General features: G+C 44.5%; 1 protein-coding gene across 1 annotated transcript; it reads left to right on the top strand.

Annotated features, from left to right (window-relative positions):
• The first annotated feature begins 2,777 nt into the window (after positions 1-2,777).
• CARD14 (caspase recruitment domain family member 14) lies at positions 2,778-22,185 on the top strand. Its single transcript, XM_044416921.1, has 20 exons — positions 2,778-3,003; positions 3,451-3,588; positions 4,471-4,796; positions 6,986-7,156; positions 8,267-8,386; positions 10,115-10,240; positions 11,109-11,257; positions 12,834-12,939; positions 13,222-13,349; positions 13,801-13,895; positions 15,647-15,692; positions 16,125-16,314; positions 18,136-18,262; positions 18,761-18,998; positions 19,451-19,514; positions 20,079-20,190; positions 20,731-20,904; positions 21,236-21,339; positions 21,460-21,575; positions 21,978-22,185. The coding sequence occupies exons 1-20, from the start codon at positions 2,778-2,780 to the stop codon at positions 22,183-22,185; spliced, it is 2,964 nt and encodes a 987-aa protein (XP_044272856.1).
• Positions 22,186-22,608: the final 423 nt, after the last annotated feature.

Raw genomic sequence — 22,608 nt, 5'->3', positions numbered from 1 at the left:
CCTGTCTCTGCAAAATATTTTATATGACACTGTAGATCACAAACAATATCTAACTATGGGAGCAGTAAGCCCAGTATCCTGAGCAGGTGTTGTTGTTGGTTACTTATGATTAGTTTTAGTGAAGGAATTTTGTATCCAGGCCTTGATAGGTTTAATTCCTTTCAGGCACCTGTTTTCCTTGCATGTTTTTGCCTGATATCATGGTTCCTTTCCTACCAGCTAAGTATTTATGCATGTAAAATGGTGGTGCATAATGCGTGTCCCAGTTGGACTTTCCTCTGTTTGGCCAGCCCATCAACAACTCCATCTGCAACTTCTCTCTCTGCCACTTGCTTTCAGATAGAAAGCCAATCCAGACTTAAATGGACAGCCTATTCTTTACCATGAAGCAACGTGCTGGACCTCATGACAGCTTCAAGCCACTTTCCCTTCCACTACCTGTGGTTAACCAAGAATTTGGAAGAGTCTAAGGAGGGTCTGATTGTTTTTTCTGTTTGAGTACAAGGACTGGTTGCTAATTAGAGGTGAAGTATTCTAATGGTTTCTTTTTATGTGGATTTTATGTAAGATTTACTGTTTCACTGTAAATTAAAGACTTTTATTAGATGTATTTATGTGGTTATGTTGTATGTAAAAGTTGTTATAATTAGTTATTTAGTATTTTAAATTGTTTTGTTTTATTTTATGTACAGCACATTTGAATGAAGTGCTATATAAAGAAATATTATAATTACATATGCTATGACAATATATACAATTGTTTTGTTAGAATCCAGGCTAGATCCTGCTGCTTTAACTGAATAAGAGCTACCGCACTGAGTTGGCCTACAATTCATGTGTATAAATATTTAATTTTGGTGCATGTACAACATCTTAACCATAAATGGGATAATGAATTAGAGTTATCTAATGAATTAGAGTTAATTTGATTTTGCTCAAATCAGTGGAATGTTTTGTTGATATCAACAAAGGAAGGGGTGACAGATCAGCAAAAATGGATGTTTCAAGTGTAGTGGATGCCACAATGTCACTTTGATAAGGACTTAATTAAACCAGCCAATTGATGAACATGGAATGAAGTTAATGCTTATCTTTTTCATACATTTTGACAATACCCAACAGCAGCTTCTTTTTGGGAAGAAGAAATAATTCAAATAAACATTGTGATGGACAATTCTTTAAGATTCAAGGATATATATGTTCTTAACTACCTAGCCATATTCTGGAATTTAACACAAGGCCAATGTAAATAGTTCTCCATACCTTTTGACAGCTAAAAGACTAATACTACATACTGGAAGGATAACCACCTGGAATAACACAATGGATAGATGATTTAATGAAATATTCAGTTTTTGAATGGGCAGCCTTTAGGTATAATCTGCAAATGGATAAATATATGGATATCTGGGTTGCCTTTCTTGAAGTTTTAGCATAATTATTTTTAACATCAGTAGTATTTTTGCTAGATACAAATAAGTAGGGATATACCACATATATGTAATTACTAGTGTTACTTTTCCAAGAAATATAACCCATAATATTTTAGTTTATCTTCATTGCTTTTTTCTTTTTCTCAATAATTAAAAAATATAAAAGATAGGAAGCCAAATCAGATTGATTGAGACACAGAGAACAAAGGGCCTTTAAAAATATGATATCATTTTCCTTCCTGCCTTCAATATTGCAAATTCCCCTCTCAGAAATTCCTGCCATGCCTATTGAAAAATCTCTTGCTTCTGGTGCCTCTAGATAAGTGGGGTGCATGTTGGCATCTGATTGTGGTCGATAAAACCTTGTTGCTATTACTTGATATTTGAAATAGTACTAGCCATATGGTAGACAGTGTGAGAAATACATTACTGACAGGGTTCCAGAGTGCAAACCAGTGTCATTTGTAAATACTCTAGCTTACACTTTATTAGATGCAAATACAGTGTTTTACTGGCCCAGTGCAGAGATGGAAATTATGTTCACACTACAAGTGTAAGTGAATGTTTAAATTAGATTGTATATAAATATATGCATTCACACACTTCTGATATTGGTAAGAAGTTTCAGTGGCAGCGCTTCTAGGTATAGCTACCTTTGGAAGAAGAGAGCACTGAGGACTTACAGTGCATTTGTAATGTTTATTCATGAATATACAAGAACAGCATAAATAGAGGAAAATGGGTATTCCCACAAGAGAGAAGATCCCCAAGAGAGTAACTGGGATGGTTCCCCAGGCAGCAACACCCTCTCCTCACCCACTTCCCACTCTCTCCAACTCCTTCTTAGCTTTCAAATTTGTGACACATTTGTAACAAAGGCTCAGTATAGTCCACACAAAAAATAACTCAAATGTGACCTGTATATGAGGCAAAATTATACCAACTAGCGTTATCTTCTATTTCTACTAGTCAAAAGGAGGAACAAGGCAATAAAGCACTGCTCTCTTACCACTGAAAATTTTAATGCAGTCAAACTTCTGGCTCCAGAGATATTGTCTACACCATTTCAATGCATCATTTTCAATCCATAGGGTCTAGAAACTTTCTAGAATTAAAGAAAATTGATTCTCAAGAGGGCTCAATTCTGTACCCTGTATATGATATGGTGCTTTGGCCACTGCCTCTAGACTGGGATTTGGCCTCTGCTATGCTATATGTAATTTTGGAACAGGAACTGTGTCTCCTGACAGGCAACACCACAGACCCTTGAAGCTTCATGAACAGCATGCTGATTTGCTGCCTTCCAAAAATTATCAATGCTTCTTGTCCTTCCAGGTTCCCAATATGGCAGAGCCAGGAGCAAATGACTGCAGCCTGGTAGATCAAGAGCTTCGTGACATGGATGAGGACCGCTTGTGGGAGATGGTGGAGGGCCATCGCTACAGGATTGTGCACGGTGTCTGCCCAAGCCGGCTTACCCCCTACTTACGGCAGGCCAAGGTGCTTGGTCAGCTGGATGAGGAAGAGGTGTTGCACGGTCCTCAGTTCACAAACAGTGCCATGAGAGTGGGTGAGCAGCTGGGGTGTGGCAGTGTTGATAAGGCACATCCTCCCTTGTTGGGGACAGACAAAGATTTCTGCATAGCTTCAGGAATGTGGAAGGGAGGCAGTACAGCTCCATGGAACCCTGTGGGTTCAGGTGCATTACTCAGTTTATAGTGATATGAAGAGCATAACCTGCTAACAGTCTCAACTCATGGTATGAGACACACTCAGAAAGAGGGAATGACCTCAGCCTGTGAGGTTTGGGCATGGGAGAGTCACAGCTGTCCTGTCCTGTAGATGGTAGCACTACCCCTGGAGGGAAGTCCCAAGCATTTGGGCTGCTATAACATCCCTAATGAAAAAATCTCCACCATGTTTCTCTGCCTTGGAAGGCTGGATCTTTGGACTCCTTTCCAATGGAGCTTCCTAGTCCCCATCTCTTTACATTGTGTACTTTCTAATTCAATTGCAGGTCACATGCTGGATCTCTTGAAATCCCGTGGCAAGAATGGAGCACTTGCTTTTCTGGAAAGCCTGAAACTCCACAGCCCAGACATCTACGTGCTCATCACTGGCTTAGAGCCTTCCATAGACCACAACCATTTCAGTGGTAAGCTTTTCTGTTTCCCATGCTCTGCCCACTTCTACAGAGCTCTTCCTCTGGATCTGGCTGTTGAGCAAATTTTCAACCCCAGAGTTACAATCAGAGTTGGCCCAAGACAATTTGCTGCCTAAGGCAAAAGAAAAAATGGTGCTTCCCTCCTCCATTCCAGGTACAAAAGCAGACTGGGCTGCTGGCTGGGCTGTTGAATCTGACTTCACCATTGTTGGCAGGACAATGTCCTCCACCACACCTGAAAGCAGCAAGCTAGTTAAGGGGTGCAAAAGAGGCTGTCTTCCAAGACTGGGGAATGGCGGGGGGGGGGGGGCAGGAGGAACATCTGTGGGGATGCCACTGCTGCCTCATAGCATCTGCCACCTGAGGCAAGTTGCCTCACTCTGCCTAACAGTAGGGCTGTCCCTGGTTGTAACTGTACAGCAAGTCCTCAGGTGAGTGACAAAGACAACTTTGGCCTGGGGTCAGATAGTATTGGATGGTTTATAAAAACCTTAAATAAATAAATAAACAAACAAAACAAAACAAAATTGTGACATCTGAGGCAGAAAAGCAAGTGGCGGTTCTTCCACATGCACGGCAATCCCCACCCAGCCTCGGCACACTCTCCTGGTAGTAAAAATATAATCAATAGCTATTTGCTGCCTTTCAGTAGTGCCCACATTCTGCTCCCTGAGGCAGAAGCCTTACTCTAATTTTAATATGTAGTTGACTTAATTTATGTTAAACTTTTGTATTTGTTTGAATGACTTAATGTTGTGAGCTGCCTAGAGTCCCAATCTCTTGGAATTGGCGGGATATAGCTATAGATGTAATACTCTGTTTGGGCCTGGGCCTGGGCCTGGGCAAAGGCCTAATTCTTCTCTCCCTGCTTAGACCTGATTGAGAGCTCCCAGCTGACAGAGTGCCTGGCCAAGGCGGTGAGCAGCCTGCAGGAGGAGCTGAGCCAGGAGAAGCGGCAGAAGCTGTCCCTCCTCCAGCACTGCCGCAAGTTGAAGGAGAACACTGCCTGCCTGGAAGCCCAGGCCGAAAGCCTGCAGGGCATCGAGGCCGAGTGTAACCGCATGAAGAGGGAGCTCAGTGCCCACTTCCATGAGGCGCTTAAGCTTAAGGACGAACTTTATGGCCTGTCCCTACGCTACAGCAGCGCCCTGCAGGAGAAGGACCTGGCGATCACCCGCTGCCACAGTCTGCAGGAAGAGGTGCGGTGGGTCGTGGAACACAGCTGGGTCCATGGCATTGTGCTGGGGAGCAGGTGCCCCACTTTACAGAGGACAGTCCTCTGTTTTGAAGGCAGCCAGTTCAAATATAAAGAACCCTACGAAGGGAGAGCAGGGGACTTGAAATTCCCTGTTAATAATGGTTAGCAGTGGAATAGCAGACTGAGTAGGCAGGTATACAGAACAGCTGCTCAGTCTTCTCCACAATAGTGAGAGGTATTGCATTTCTATTCAAATTATAACCATTATTTCCAAAGAGGAAAATAGCATGTACACATTTTATGCAAATCCATGTTCTTTTTCTGACCTCTGGTCACTCTACATTGGGTTAGCAGCAACAGGCTCTCATTTGTGATGATGAGTGAGGATTACATGTCTTGTATTCCTGAAATTTTCAGAATCTTTTACCATTACTCAAAATTCAGTGATTAAGGTGGAGGCTCCTTAGCCAAAACCTCATAATATTTTTTCTGGTAATCTTTAGCCCTCTGCATTGGCCCTTGTTTACTACTTGGTGTCCTAGAATCAAACCTGGACCCAGTTATTTTATTTATTTATTTATTTATTAAAACATTTTTAATATGTTTAATAATTTTACTGGCTGAGGTGAAGGACAAAAATAGAGGAGACTTCCATGTGATTTTTATTTCATACTGGTGCTGAGACAGCATCCTTCTGAAGGGAGCAGGCTATCTTAGGCAGCACAGAGTATGGCCCATACTGCTCTGTCCTTCAGCATCTTCCCACCCCTCCCCTCCCCACCCCGTGCTCCCACTTCCTAGTGGGTACCTCATTCTGCCATATAGGAAGTGTCAGCTTACATGGATGGTCCAGCTCAGTATCTTGTCTCCCAGGTACAGCAATTTATGCTGCAGACTAAAACAAAAAACATAACCTTTTTACCCATTAGAGAACTGAAGAGAGGTCATCTGGTCATCAAATTGCCTTAGTGCAACTTGTAATGCATACAAATCTATTTAAGTGCCTAGAAGTGATATAACAAGCACATCTAAAGAGATCTTCCATGTTATGTGATTATGATGGAGGTCTCTTAATTTCCATCTGCTAGGAGAGAGTAGGGATTCCTAAAAGATCAGCAAAATTGTACAGAAATGCCTGGTTTCCTGCACATATCAGCTTATATGCTGGGTAGTATTAGTTAAATGGGATTAGGTGATGGGCTAAAAGAACCCCCAGTCTCTAGGATTGCACACCTTTGCCCTCTTCCCCCCATGCTGTGGCTGGTCTTACCTTTGCGATGTTTAGCTGGTATTGTTGCAGAACAGGTTGTGGAACACTGACAGTGCAGAGTTGGTGCTCACAAGTGAGAACTGAAATAACACCTTACAATGAAAGTACCCTCAGCTCCTGCTAGGAGGTGTTCCAGTCTAGGGCTCCACCCGCCAGCCATATCTCAAGCGTTTGAGACCCCAGCAAGGCATTCCACACCCTCCTCCCTCTTGACTTTTTGCTTTCTTTTTTCAGCTGACATGCAAACCTTCCATGGACACTGAGCATGCTCAATCCTCAATGCCCTATAGGTTCAAAAGGAGCATTTCTTTCATATTTCTGCAACCCTTGAGCATGCTGATAGTAGCCTCTTGCTTCTCAGTCATCTTGGTACAATTTCTGTGGTAGCTCACTGCATGGTGTAGTGGTTAGAGTGTTGGACTAGGGGTTGGAAGGGTTCTAGACCCCACTCATCCAGAAGCTGACCGGGTCAGTCACAGACGCTCAGCCTAACCTCCCTCGCAGGGCTGTTGTTGTGAGGATGAAATAGAGTGGGAGTATGCCATCTTGCAAGAAGAAAAAAAAGGCCAGATATTATTGTAAAAATAAATACAGGCATTTATACATACATACTATTTTTTCCTGGGAAAAATAGGACAGTTTGAGCATAGGGGTTTTTCCCATAGAAGCTAGAACTGCAGGAGAGGGCTGAGGTCCCATGAAAGCTAAAAATAACACAATCATCTGTTCCATGCAGAAAAAATTGATATAGATATAATAATAAATAATTTCTAAAATAGTGAATGATAATCTATCTGCATTCTTAAACCCTCAGGTGATCTCATATTCCACAGTGACCAGCACAAACAATTTTCCAAATGTTTCACATTTTAGTCTTGATCATTACTGCTTCTTTCCTTCTGTCTTCCTGTCCATCGTAGCTTTACTTGATGAAGCAGGACTTACAACGAGCCCAGATGGCATCCTACTGTGAAAGGGAGAGGTCCTCAAGGACTGCTGGGGACCTGCAGCCACAAGTGGATGAACTTCGGATGCTGAGAGAAGAGAATGAGCGTCTCAAGTCACTGGTGGAGCTGGAAACCTTCAGTGTGGTAAAAGATTTCTACAAAGGACATCTGTCTGTCTGTCTGTCTGTCTGGCTGGCTGTCTGTCTATCTATCTATCTATCGCGTTTATATACCACCCCAATAGCCCAGAGAGCTCTCTGGGTGGTTTACAAACATTAAAACCCCACCAATCCTAAAATAAATAAATTGGCTACACCACGACTGAGTATAAAATAACATGGTTAAAATGAATTAAATAAATAAATATACCATTAAAATTAATTAACTTTAAAATATTGGTTAATAAAAACATCTTGACCTGGCGCCAAAAAGCATATAATGACAGTGCCAGGTGGACCTCTCTAGGAAGCACATTCCAACCTATGCAGCAGATGCAACTTGATTCTACAGTTTATTTCCTTTCTCTAGTTGTTCCTTGGATCTTAGTGCAGTGGGGGAGTTAGGGATGTTTAAGAGAAAATTCTTAACAGTCAGGAACAATCAAGAATTCTTAACAGGAAGCCTGCGCAAGTCAGTTGGTGTAAGAGAACCAAAGCAGAGACTCTGCCTGAGGCATGTATTATGTGCTCATGATTCTCACTCACAGCAGTCTGCAGGTGCTGTACACAGTGCTGTCATCCTCCAGAGCCTCTTCTGTGTTTTCCAAGCATTTCTGTAGCTCTTTTTAGATGAGGAGAGGTGGAATAAACCAGAATGAGAAGCCTATGTATTTGCACAATGCTGTTATACTGCAACTGCTGCTTTGTGGCTGTGTAACAAAATACAGAGAAAGACAAAGACTCACAACCTGGTGGGAGACAATCTTAATCCAGCAAAGTATCTGGAAGCAGAACACTTGGTGAAGTGGTAGGGAAGCCCTCAGGATAGGTGCACCTGCTGAAGTGCATTGGCTCAAAGGCATCTTCTTACAAACATAAACCAGGGACATTTCTGCAATTTGGGGTGGGGATGTTGTTTGCACACATTTCAGCAAACTGAGGATGGATTTGTCATGCACACATCTCCTGCAGCTGCATAGTGTTCTGCTATATTTGCAGTTCAGCCATGGTGGCCCTTGCCAACCTTGTGGGTTGCACTTTTGTTCTTGCCTCCCTGGGCAGGGTCTTCTCTAATGAACTTTCCTCATTCATCCAGGTCCAGAAGGACATTCTAGAGCAGAACCTTGATGATGCTCTGGAAGGCAAACAAGAGCTTCTAAACCGTATCCACTCACTGAGGGAGCAGGCAGTGCGTGCAGAGAATCAGCGCAAACAGGTGAGCTTGCTACAGTGCCTGTGGGTACTTTTTCACAAAAAGGAAATATAAAGTTTCTTTCCAACCCATATGTCACATCAGGAGAGTTCAGCTAATGTACCTGTAGGAAGGCCTAATATCCTTCATGAAGACCATTAGGTGTGTCTAGTGCTATATAACTTGTGAGAACCAAGAGGCAGCCCTAGTTTCTCCTGTCTCCTTTGCTTATGTTGCAGTCACATGCCTCAGATCTCTACCCAGCTGGTAGCACAAGATTTGCCACCTTCTAATTTCAATGAATCCTCTAGCAGTTAGTGACACAGTAGAAAAGTGTGGGGCTACCCTCTTCTCAGGGGAAATCATGTTTTAAAGCTGACATCTTTCAAAGGAAAGGCTTACTTTCAAAACATGGTTTTGAAAGGGCTAACCTCTGTGTGTGTGTGTGAACATATGCATATGTCTATACTCCTATCAAAACACCAGTTTAAAAGCAAGTGTGAGCTTTGACAGCTAGCTGTCAAAACTGTCTGCTTCCATAAATGGGGTAAGTTTGTACTTTCCCAAGTACCTGGAGGTTCAGAAAAGGGTGGAAAAGGTACAGGACACTGAAAACTGCTGGATCCACATATTGAGGTGATAGGATCTTACCATGAAGGTTTAATGTTCACACCATCTCCTTTCATGAGGAAAGATCCATTTGCAACTTTGCTTTCACTTGACAGTTCACCTCTTGATAGCTGTTAGAGGAAAACAAAACAACAAATTCACCTATTTGCAGCCTTGTTTTATCAGTGTTCCTGAATGGTGTCTCCTGCACTTTGACAGAAGACATTTGTCAAGACATTGACAAAGGAAGGGTTATCATTTCAGACCCCCATAAGTGTACCAATGAGCATTTCCAAAAGACCACCACCACCATTACAGTATGCACAAATTTAAAGATGTTTTTAAATGTGCAAACTGCTACCATTAGAGAAATGCAGAAGTTTGCATACTGACTCAGTGTGGGACAAATTGAGTCAGTGCTGTAGGGGAGGGAATGGAATGGAATCTGGTTTGTGTGGTGGCGGGGGTGGCATAAACTGGAAAAGTCCATTGGATTTGCACTCTGCAGATGGAATTTCAACACATCTCTAGAGAAGAGTGTCAGATAACATTAAAAACAACAACCCTGCAATACAGTCTTGTGAGCCCTGGCTCCATTACACTTATATTTATAATGCAGCAAGAAAGTAATGGGGAAGTCAGTTCATCCATTCTGGGTTGATGTTCTGTAGTTCTTGGCTTGACATCATGGAGCATTTGTAGCACAACAATTAAGACCCTAGGCTTGTTTTATTTGCTGGTCAGTAATCAAGTGTATAATTATTGTACTGTATTATCGACCCTCAGCAACAAAGGAAAAGTCTGCAATTCTCATCTCACCCCTGAGCTCATTAGGTAGCTGTACACAAGCCACTAGCCCTCAGCTTTTCCCTGTATTTTAGTCTGTGCCATAAGATTAAAACTAAAACTAAAAACCTCACACAGGCAATGCCATACTGTTGTAAAGATGAGCAACACTATAAAGCTTTAGGGTGGGAAGTGAGATATAAAGCTATTCTCTTGCTAACTCTGCCTTAGAGGATTATTGTTGTGAGGGTAAGACTGAGAGGAGGAGAAATATATAAGCCACGAGTTCCTTGAAAGGAAAAAAGGTGGAATATGAATATAAAAAATGAACAAACCAACCTTGTGTCCCTTACACAGTGCTGGGAAGAAAAGGAACATACCCTGATTGAGTGCCGAAAGATGAAGATGGATTGTGAGATCTACAAGGAGAAAATCAGTGCCCTCCAGGCACAAATAGCTGACCTGCAGAAAGAAAGGGATCAGGTACCTGGATGTCTGGCCAGCAAGAAGAGGGAACTTTTTAAGGCAAATGATAGGGAAGTGGCCAAAACAAGGGAGATGATGTCTCGCCAGTTGCCTAAAATGTTGCAACTGCTGCATAAACCTGTCAAGCATTACTTGTAATATAACATTCCGTGACAGGACTTGGGCATATGTGGTTCTCATTGAGGATATAGCATGAGGGCAACTTGTGGTCTTCCAGATATTTTGGCCTACAACTCCTACAACCCTGGCCACTTTGGCTAATGGTGAGGGAACACAGGAATTGTTGCTCTCCATATATTTTGGCCTACAAGTTGCCCACGCCAGTATATCAGCAGGTGGAATCTAGTGGTTAAATATATTTCAACAGTTATTAGTTGAGCTTTTGTACGTCATATTATTCATATTGTGATGTGTTTGTATTTATGGTTTATTTTCTGTTTTTTTTTTTAAAAACGGGGGGACAGTTGTAATGAGACTGGTCATCTAAATCAGTCTTGGCTGATGAAACAGTCCCATCAATAGCTGTGATATTCAAAAGTCTGCATGCATCAAGAGTTGCAGAACCCAGACCAATAGAAAGGGTTTGCCTTAGTTCTATATTCATAGTCGAAGGAATGAGACCATCGCATAGCATTTTCATATAACGGATACTTTTCTACTTGGAAGTATTGTGATGATTGGAGTGGTATTTTCTGCTGGACACTCTCTGACTTTGTGTTGATGATCAGAACCCCAGAATAAATTATTCGTTGGATCCTTCTAAATGTTTTGATGTCTCTATGCATTCTGTATATGTCCCTGAAATGGTTTGTCTGCTTTCTCCCAAAGCCTTTGTTGATGGTGGGTTTCTGTCCTCTTCTCCTAGGCCTATAGTGCCAGAGACACTGCTCAGCTGGAAATTTCCCAGAGCCTTCTGGAGAAAGATTCACTCCGGCGCAAAGTCTTTGAACTCACTGATGAGATCTGCGAACTCAGGAAGCAGGTGGGCCAGAGCGGCTCAACCTTAATGGTGAGGTTTGAGTTGAGAATGAACCCTATGGACATGTGTATGTCAGGAGGAGATCAAGGAATAAGACTGATCTTCTATGTGATATGAAACAGTTGGCTTCCAGCATTAGTCTTAGACCTTATTCTTTAGACCAGCATTAGTCTTATTCAAAAGACAGCCTTGCAGCTGATGTATATTGGGTCTGTGTTAGGCCTACCAACTTCTCCACATACACCTACCTTCCTTCCTTCCTTCCTTCCTTTGCTAGATTTAACATATTCATGGAGAAACAATGAGGTGGAAAGTTTCACCTATTTCTTTTTGCATGTTAAGCCATTCTTGATTTAAAGGCACAGGTAAAGGGTCAGCAAAAATAGGTGGCACCCTTAGCTGTGGAGTATCTTGACTCTGCTCTCTATTGTACATCCCACTGTCCATCCTGTTTATTCACAAATAAATTAGTGTTTCTGTCCTATGGTTATATCTTACATAAAGGTGTATATCTCCTTCTATCCTGTCTCACTGATTCTTTCTAGTCTGCTTTGCCTGGACTCTCATTTGGACTGAGAAATACATATCAGGGCTTCCTGCTGTTTGACTTCTGCAGCTTCTTGTCCAGCTCTCTATATCTCTTCCCTGCACCTTTCCACAGGGCAGGGTGGTCTTCTGTCAGCTGAGGCACTCTTGTGTTCTGGACTAAAAGAGAGGTACACTTCATTCTTACAGTGGAAAAGGTTTATGCTCTCAGAGCTGTCCAAGCCCTGTGTTTCTGCATGAATTCCTTTGCCAGCTGTGCCTCTTGACTGGGCACAGAGACCCATGCGGAAATACAACAGTCAGCCCCCACTGAAGGCAGGCCATTCTGTTGTGCCATTGCATTGGGAGTAGGTGAAGGACCCAGTCACAGCTGATGCAAAGAAGGAGCAGGATGACTTGCCTCCAGTGAAGGTTAATTGGAAGGCAGGAAGCCCAGAGCAGTGAATTATGCTGACGAGGAAGGGCCATGGAGAGAATAGGGTTGCTGCCTCATGCAGATGGTGCTGAGTTGTGACCACCTCCCCAGCTGTTCCCTGCAGCCACCCCGCTCTGATGGAGGAGAGGGAGTATGGGCTGCTAGGCCTGCCTTTCTCTGCACCCCCAGGGGAGTGAGAGGATGCAGCCCCATCGCCAGTGTAGAAGGAAGAGTCATCCGCCACCTTCAGTATATGAAATGGGGGGTGGAGTGGGAATCCTGTCCTTTTCCGCGAGCTGCAAAACCACCGGGACCTGCCCTGTGCAGAGCTGCAGGATCCCTTGGGGGCCACCTTTTGGAGTGGGCCCTTTGGGCTCACAGAAGCTAATAGTGCTGTAATGCTTTGTTTCTCATGGCATGCTAGCAGTTCTCTTGTGATACATTTGTGTCCTTCAGAACCCAAGCTGGGAAGGGCTGCTCACAGAGGGTAAAAAAAAGGTGGCCACCTGCACTGCCAACAGCCAGGGAGTCGCCCCCTCCTAGGGTGCTGTTTCATATCTTGTGAGACAAGGACATCTCTATCTCTTGCTCTCACCACCACCACCTCTCACTCTACTTCTCTTTGCGTTTCTGTAGCACGGGCCTGCCAGCTCTGAGCCCAGACAGCATTGTCCTAGGAGGAAGCAGCGTCTGGTGCGCATGCATGCCATCTGCCCCCGGGATGACAGCCAGGACAGCTTTTTGAGCATGTCTGAGGTATGTAACTCACTCCCTCCCTCCCACCCCAACCCCTTCATATCTTCTCCACTTGCAAGGGGGTGGGGGGACATTGCAGGGGAGTGTCCATGTGGGAAGTGTTTTGCTAGTCCTTTCAGTTCTAGCAAGAGCCCAGTGGCCTTTCTCACAGGGCTGCATTCTTTAGGGCATAAAAACCCTGCCCTAAACTTTCTTCCCTGCCCTGCACTGCCATAATGGTGGAAGGGAAAAGGTGGGTTCAGCCATGGTGGCATGTTCTTACAGCCTTCTTCTATTTTGCAGTCTTGGTCTGATTTAAGCCACAGGTCAAGTCAAGAGCAAGCTGAGAGCTTCCGGTCATGCAGCCCACTCCCGCCTTGTAAACATTCTCTGCAGAGAAGAGCCAGGCAAGAGACCTCTTTCTCCAGGAGGTGAGCATGTCAGGGCAGTGCTGTGTTGTGGCCTGCCTGCCCTAACATCTGCACTTGAGTGTGTCAGAAATAGCAGTTGCTGGTGCTTGTGTTTAAAATGCAACTTTGAAACACTCTTTTCACAAGGGAGTTTTCTTTTCAAAGTTATTGCTGACTATACGCGCGCGTGTGTGTGTGCACTCCTTGTAAGCAAAATTGGAAGGGTAAATTTATTTATGGGCCTGAGCATTTTTACACATGTATGAAGCACAAAACAGGCTAGAGGTAGCCCTGTTCTGAATCAGAGCTCCCTCACTAAATAACACACATATATAGCTAATGGAAGCAGGATACTGGCAACCCCTTCAGAAACTTGCAGATTGAAGCAGCTGCTTCACTCTGACACCCTGGGTGGTTCATCCTCTTGGATCACACTCCTTTATTTTCTCTTCACATATTTCTTCCCCTGCAGCAGTTCCCAGGAGTTTCTGGAGGAGGATTTTGCTTTTACTTCTGAAGAGAAAGTGGAGGATCTGCCTTTTGATTATGAGATGCTTGGAAATGATGGTAAGATTTTCCCACAGAGAACAAACTTTTTTCAGCATTTGGTGCCTTCTTGGGCATGTGGAAGGGAGATCTGTTCTGCTTGGGAAACTGGATGTTTCACCTTATTTCATTATCACAGGGCAGAGTGATAATGAAAATGGCCTGTCTCCAAAGGACCCGCACTCAAGGATAGATCAAACCAATAATAAACACAAAAGAATCTCAATCTCTCTCTCTCTCTCTCTCTCTCTCTCTCTCTCTCTCTCTCTCTCTCTCTCTCTCTCTCTCTCTCTCTCTCTCTCTCTCTCTCACACACACACACACACACACACACACACACACACACACATTACTAAGACTGCAGATTCAATTCTGTGCTGAAGGGAAAAAAAGAGATGCTATTATTTCTGCATAGTGATTTATAATCTAGGCTGCTCCTTCCAATAGGTAGAATGAAGCATTTGCCTCAGGGACAGATGCTGTGAGGCAGTAGCAAAGAGCTAAAGGACACATCCTATGCCGAAATCTGTGTTTCATGTGGCCTAAGCTGCCCCATCATCAGTGCAGCAGACTGATTCATCTGCTGGTCCAGTTGGCTTTTGCGCATGGGTTTGACAGGGTCACCAGCCTTGTTTCAGGCAGCAAAATGCCTTGGAATGGCCCTGCTTATACTTAGGACCTAACACAATCAGTTAGCAATAAATTGCACTGTTTGCTTTTGGCTTCATTCCATTTTCTAAATATTTGCTTGGTGGAGAATATTAATTAAATGCCAGACAAAGCAATGATTGATCTATCATATAATACTCAGTAAGGTTTTTTTTTAAAAGAAGCATTTATAAACATACTTGTACCACTTTCATATAATATGAAAAAAAAAATCCAGACACTTTTCCTGCTCCAAGTTTTTCTAGTATTTTGACTGTGAGTTATAGTGTTCCTGCTTGGTGTTACTGTAATATTTTAAATTTTATTTGTATATGTTTGATATGTTATGGATTTAGCATTTTTTCCTGTTCCCTGCACAGGGAACTTATTGTTAATGGGATATATGAAACTCAACAACAACAACCTGTTATAACCATGGTAGCATCAAATATTCAGACTTGCCCTTCAGGTTGAGGCCAATTTTTTTCTACTTCAGCACTGTGATTCCACTAGAGGACAGGCACTACCAATGGAGGCTGATAAGCAGACCATGAAAATACTGCCCTTTCCCCTTTGCATAATTCTTCCAATTCTAATACCAGCACTTCATGAGAGAAATGAAAAGTGTGTGGAAACCTGCCAACATAAAAACTGCTCCTATTCTACATTCTGCGGCAGGGACAAATCCATCAGCACTGAAACATCTTTGAAGAACAGTCTGTATTCTTGCTTATCTTTGTTGTCCATAGACAAAGAACTGTAGTGAACACGCTCCAGTCCAAGATGACCACCTTAAAGCCCATTGGTTTCAGTGGGAGAGGCGGTCTTTCCTACTGATTTAAAAGGGAAATGAGCTCTGGCTGGATTGTTTGCAAGAATGATAAGGGATGGCAAGCATCATCTAGAAGGTAGAGAGCAGATAAAAACTGCCTGGAGACAGTGAGGAAGCCCTCAGTCACTAGCCAAGCCTTTGTGCAGAATGCAACACAGCCAGACTCTTGCTGCAAACATTATTACCCCTTGTTTATTGCTGGGTGTGCAGCTTTGTCCACTTATGTGGATGCCTGGGTTAGAGCCCCACAGGTGATAATGTTGTCATCTATTCAAACATTTCTTCCTTACAGGTAGCACCTCCTTATGGCTCCCCATGGACCCCTGCATCTCAGAGAGGTAAATGTCCTGTGCCACCAGAACATAGCTAGTTTTGGCCATGAGTATCCACAAGCTCAAGGCCAGAGTCAGTGGCAAGGGTGACAATGCCTGCTTCAACATCTGCATATCTCTGTCAGGGACAAAAGACAAGGGATGTGGCAAACTCATGCACTGGGGTCCAGCTGGAACAGTTTGCCCTTGCTAGTGGCAGCAAGGGCAAACTGCAGTTGTTACTGAAGGAATCCGTCTAAAGGCAAATGGCTGAAAGATGTAAGGGGTGAGGTGGGTACAAAAAGGCAGTAAGTGGAGAGATCTGCAAGCTATGACTAGATGGTAGCTGCTTGTTTGGGACTGGGGCAGGATCCAAGTGGAGGGAAGGAAACAGGGAGACATACGTGTGGGAGGAACCAGTGCATGCTTCTTCTCACTGCTGCATTTTCCTCTTCTCAGTGTGCCCATGCGCCGGCGTCTTGCACAGCGCTTCACAAGCCGCATCACCACCATTGCCTTCCAAGCCAATGCTTTGCTGAAACAGATCAGCATCATTGGAGGCAACCAGACTGGCATCTTCATTCATCAGGTTAAACCTGGCTCTGCTGCTGATGAGATGTCCTTGTCGCCAGGCCAGCAGATCATACTGGTAAGATGCAATCATCTCTGCCGTGCAAATCCCATTCTCAGTCTCTTCTGTGCCTCTAAGGATCTTTGTCTTTTCCCTGTAGAAATAACATACTTCCATTCAAACAATTTACTCATTCCAACCACACCTTAACCTATGTAAGGAAAGGGCCAGGGAATGACCAGCTGACATGCATTCTTTGCTGGGGAAGAAAACGGAAGAAAAAAAGCACATTGATAGTCAGGGATGGTATTTCAAGGGCTGCTTGCATTGTTGTGGTTATGTTCCGTGGAAGCACCTCATGGCAGTGCCAACAGCTGGGCCCATAAGCATCATCACACAAAATATTGTGCTTGCTGTCACCATATTTTGTGAACTGCCCAGAGAGCCTTTCAGCAACTGGGTGGTAAATAAATAAACAATCTTTATTTATTTATTCCACTACACAGCAAAAAAGTTCCAAGAGCAGTTCACATATAATCAGTCCAAGAAGAATATCTAAAGACACAACACACAAGGGAAATGGAAGTGGGAGGGAAGAAGAAAAGACTTTTTCTTTTCCAGCAGGGCTGATGGAAAGGCCCTGGTTCACCTTCTCATCTTCTTCCCTACAGCTTTGTTTGAATGGCTGCTGATGGTGTCAGTAATTCTCTAGCAACTCAGTTTAGTAGTGTGAGCAGTGGGAAGCTGTAGCTTCCCTGCATCTGAAGTACTTGTTGGCTACATTTTGTCAGAATTATGAGCAAGAAGTGAGTCATGGCTGAGCAGGGATGACAGCTTCTGGACAGGCCCTGAACGTAACCCTACACTTGCCAAGATGATATCCACTGACAGCAGATGCTACCCAGAGTGAGACTGTACATGTCTCTGACAGGTACAATCCCTGGGTTGCCTTTAGAGTGGTAGCTTTCTACAACACATGAGAAATCCAGTGCCCCATTGCAAATAACTGGCCAAAATGCTCACTTGAAGAGATTGCTCTGGGGCAGGGAAACACATTCCCGATTACTGCGCACAGCCCTAAATTAAGACATTCAGCTTGGCTTCTTCTGCTTCAGAGTCCCTGCATGGGGCTTCTGTGTCCCTTCTCCATTATATAGATTGGGCCTGCTCCTCCTACAAAAGGGCCTTCAGAGATGGTGGAATGAGATCCTGAGGAGGGGCCAGAATGTTCAGCTCAAAGATCCAGGCCTCAGTCTAGGCCCAGAGATAGGCCAGGCAGCCACTGAAAATTAGGCAGCTTCAAATTATGTGGGAAAGAAATGGGCAGGGCAGACCTAACATCATTAATCCAAGGAGACGGCACCAGGTTGATGGTGGGTTGTGGGGACTGAGAAGCACCAGGCGCTCTAAGTGAGCTCTAAGTGAGCAACTCCTAAGCTGGAGGATCCATCATGAAGCTGTGATTTGCTCTGTTAAGTTTGAAAGGGAGCAGGGATATTCAATTTGGAATCAACATCTTGTTATAAGTCGCCTAGGCAGGTACTCTAACTTTACATGTTTCTTTTGTTATGTACATTGGCAACACTCTTCTTTTGTACTACAAAGTCAGCCTAGCTGGTCAGCTTTAACATAAAGCCTTTTAGTTAGAAAGACGTTGACCTGATCTGCTTGGAAGGAGGGGAACAACAGGTGAGACACCAACTGGGTTGTCATCAGGCACTTCCCACAAAGGCTTCCTTGTGATCAAGTACAGCAAAGGACTCTCCTCTACCCCAGCTTGTCTGTACTGCAACAGATAGGACCGCCTGCCCTCCCAGGTCTGGTCACCTTCCCAGGTTCCTGCAGGCCACAAAATGGGCTTTTAATTCTTCTAAGCTTTGAACCTTTTTGATTTTGAAGGTGGATTATGGAGTCATCGAGCCAGGATTCAAAGCTGTCCTGGAGGATGCAACACTTGAGGAAGCCCTTGCGATCCTGGAGAGGGTAAATGGCTTCTGCTGCCTGTCTGTGAGGCCCAACATGGAGGGTAAGGCTACCTGCTTGCCTGCTCTGTTGGAAAGGCAAAAGGTCACTGTGCATTAGCCTCAGGCTGACTGTGCTTCTCCAAAGGATGTTCTGTCATGGCAAAGGTGGACGGCAGACCTGTGGACACCTTTAAGGGTGGCATCCTGCAAAACAGACCAAAGAAAATTCCATCGGGAGGGTCTCCTGCACTTGCCCAGTTGTAGCAAATGTAAACTGTGCAAGAGTGTTTCATTGAGAACTGTACTAAACAACCTTTTGGTGATTTGAGCCTCATGTTAATCACTGTGAGTGAGGAGATGCTATCCAGGTTTTCTCTTTCAGGCAGCAAAATGTCTTGGGCTGACCCTTGTTATCTTACTGGCCATGGACAGGGTCCGCAGTGCTCCTCATTGGGAAACAGTGGTGTTGGCATCCTCTGCACAGCCTTTCATCCCACCCTGTGCTACAGTTACTCTCTTGCACACAAACACACCACTTCTAATACTTTCTGCCCCACCAGGTTACAAGAAGCTGCTGAGTGACCTCCACTCCAAACTGGTGATGTCTGGTGACTCTTTCTACATTCGGTCCAACCTGTGCCTTGAGAAACAGGCAGCTGGGGAGCTTCTGGTGGGGTGCAATGACATTCTGCACATCACTGACACCATGTGCCAGGGCCAAGCCCAGTGGAGTGCCTGTCAGGTGAACCCCTACACCATGAAGGACATGGATGCTGGAACCATCCCCAACTACTGCCAGTAGGTATCACCCTTTGAACACTCTAGCCTGTGTGCGATGCTTCTCACCATATAGCGCAATGGCCAATGTTTTATCTCACTCCTCAGCTGCATAGGCTGAACTGTTTAGGATTTTAATATAGCAAGAGGTATGAAAATATTGTAATTGCTAATCAAATAAATAGAAAAGCTCCTGGAACAGCTGCCATGCAATCAATAAAAGAAAACAGTCCTTGCCTGTAGACTTACAGTCTAAAGAGATGTGATATGCAAATAAAAAGGGATGGATAGGAAGAGGGAAAAGCAGTGATCCTTTCGTTACAGCATGCTGGCAATGTCAGGACCTGCTGGTGGTGGCCGTTAATGGAAGAGGAGCCCCATGAGGAGGGCTCTTCAGCAGGGCTGCCTTGCTTGCCCCCTATCTCCCTCAAGCCTGCTCCCTTCTTCCTAACATATTCCTGCCCCTATTCTAGGGCACAGCAGCAGCTCATCACCTTGATCCAGGAGCTGGCCCAGAAGAGCACGGTTTCTCGCAAGGTAATGGGGGGATCCTATGACACACAAGTGATCATGACCTCTAGCCAGCATGATAGCAGGCACACCCAGGAGGAAACAACCTGTATGTATGTATGTATGTATGTTCTAGCCCACCCTTTTCCCACAAGGAACCTATGGAATAATCTTGAGCAAACTCTATCAAAAACTCTCCCTAGTGGTTCTGGCTAGTTGTGCCACATAAGTCCTAAAGTCATCTTGCTTCTGTTTCTTCCTCCATTTCCTGCTTTGGAGTCATGAGTTATTGTCACTGAAACTAAACTGACAAGCATTTGTTGTGAACAGCAGTCTTCAGTAATAAAATTTTCACCTCCAAGTCTGAACAAATGCCATTTTCCTTTTAAACTGGAGAAGACAGCACCTAGAGAGAGAATGCAACATAGACTAACACAGTTCCTCCAGTTAGTAATATCTGGTAGGATGTCTGGATCATGAACACTTGGCCTTGTAGCCACTTGGGGGTACTGGTCTGATTAATATGGTATATTCCTGAACAGACCCATATCTTTGGGGGTCTAATGTAATGCCTTCTTTTCTGTATTGTAGAATTCTGGGGTACAACCTAAGATGGTGCGAATTGTGAGCACTGATAACAACAAGATCAACCCACTGTGGGCATCCATGGACTGCACTTTGTCAGACTCCAACAAGCCAAATGGTGAGCTCAGCCTAGTGAAATATTGTTGAGTGTTGCTAAGGAGAAAATCGCCCGTCTGCTGGCAATGCATTGTGCAGGCATAGGCGGAACACAGCTCTGTAACATTTTTTATACCCATTTCATTTTGCTGCTACTTTCTGTCCCTAAAGCTCCCATTTTAATATCTCATGTAACAGATGAGAGGCATTTTTTCCTCAAAACTAGAAACTAGTGAGATTTTCTAACACCAACCCAAATAAGACGAAATACCCATTCCACGAGTTCTGCAGCAACCCACCTACCAGGCTTAATATTAGCTGCTTTCAGTTGCTATTGGGCATCTGGGTTTACATATCTGTGACAGGATGCTGAAGAATCAGGTGACACATCCTTCCTCCTGGAAAATGTGAAGTGGGACACTTGGTAAATGCCTCTAAATACTCCCTCTTAAAAATGCAGCTCCAGTTCAAGTGGCTCAGGGGCAGATGAGGCTCTGGTATTATTCTCCAGCCTTTTCTATAGTGGTATGCTTGCCCTTTGCTTCTCTTTCTTGTCTGTTAGTGAGCCCCAGAAGCAGCCTTCACACCAGGCGCTGTGTCAGTCTGATGCCATACACTTTGGTCAGGCCTTGCAGACCTGGCCGGCCACGTCCAGTCCTCATGGTACCTGCACTGGTGGGGAGGATCCTAGCTGACAAGCTATGCCTGTCCAAGGGCTTTGAGAAATGTCCAGCAGGTATGTCTGAGCTGGGGTTGACTTTGTTTTAGGTGAACTTTTGCAGGGGAATTGTTGGGTGACCCATGGGCCTTTGGGCCACATTCACTGAATGGAAGAGGCAAGTGGAAGTGCCTCAGCTAACCGAATCAGGTGGTGGTGGTGGTTCGTGCTCTGATAAATGTCTCCAGTCCCTGTGGCAGCCACTGCCTCCTCCTGAAACACACAGTTTGCCAATTCTTTCTTCTGTCACTCTAGCTGTGTCACCAATAAGATCTGAGAGACAAGGGGATCTAACTTGGGATAATTCAGAAGTGTGCCTTTTGACCTGTTTCATTCCTGCTTCTTACAGAGCCACAAAGTGAACTGCAGAGCAGAGATCCCTTGCCTGAAACAAGGGAGTTGAATAGCAGCCGTTGTGTCCCTCGTCAGGCTCTAGAAGAGCTAATGCAAAAGGTGGGGGCAAAGATGTGGCACTGGGATACCGGTGCCATGAGCTCTAGAAGGGGACCAGGACTAGGGGTGCCCATTGCCCAGTGTAATGCACACACTTCAACCCCTCACTCTGTCCCCTAGGAAGTGCATGGCTGGCTGGACCTTGGCCTGGAGAGCGTGCAGGAACTTCTGGCTATGGAGATCTATCCCATTATTATCCTGGTCACCATCAGTGAGAAGAATGGCAAGAAGTTCAGGTATGCTGCAGCTCTGGAGGAGCTGGCTCCAAATTCTCCTACTTTGATAAATGGTTGTAGAACAGCCTTTTCTCTTTGGGGCCACTGCAATTCAAGATGCCAGTATAGAACTTGGGTATGTCACTGCACCCCCTCATGAAAGAGAACTGTATGTGGTAGGGAAGCTAATTTCTTGTGCCACTTGGATAGATTCAGCACACCCAACCCTGATATTGGGAAGCCTTCTTAGCATAGCCACCATTCCTCATCCCCTTTGAAAAACAAGTTTGAACAAATTTGCCTCTTCTTCTATGGCTGTTTAGGCCTCTGCCTTTCACTGGCCTATGTAACATAAAACGACGGTAAGAGATTTAAGTCTCTCCTTCTAGCTTGACATTTCCATGCAAATGGCTTGCATTCCAGGAAAGCCCTGCAACGCCTTGGCACAACAGAGGAACAACTTTTGGACAGTGCTCGGAAAGAGGAGGTTCAGCTGGAGACCATGGCCTGCCTGCATGGCACCATCACCCCAGATGCCTGGAGTGACCTTGAAGCTCTCAGCAGCTGTGTCCGCTTGGCTGTTGCTGACGAGCAGAAGAAAGTGGTGTGGGTGGAACAAATGCCTCATTGATGCCCACTGGAAATTAATGTGCCCCACAGTGATCATTTCTCATGAGCCCCATAAAAGCTTGAGGAAGCTTTTCACAAGAATCAAGAGGAACTGGGGAAATGCTGTAATCTTAGCAGCGGTGAAGAATTAATGAGCAATTGGTGTTTCATCAATGAATAAGAAACATGTTCACTTGTTTCTCAGACTTTTTGAACTCAACAGTCTCTCCCCTTCCAAGCTCACTCTACTTTTGCCATCCACCTTGACCGTATATTTGTTGGGTGATTGCACTGAGAGCCCAACAAATACCCATAGATGAGATATGTGAGGCAAGATAAATCCACAACGCAATAACTGTGCCCATCCCACACTTGAAGGTTGACAACTATCATGCCTGCCCCTTGTAGTTGTAGTCTAGCAATAGCTTGAGGGCCAAAGGGTCTC

Source organism: Varanus komodoensis, unplaced genomic scaffold, assembly GCF_004798865.1.
Source record: "Varanus komodoensis strain SLA01 unplaced genomic scaffold, ASM479886v1 scaffold84, whole genome shotgun sequence".
Taxonomy (NCBI): Eukaryota; Metazoa; Chordata; class Lepidosauria; order Squamata; family Varanidae; genus Varanus; species Varanus komodoensis.
The sequence above is the reverse complement of the archived record's forward strand: the minus strand, read 5'-3'. Positions and strand labels throughout refer to the sequence as shown.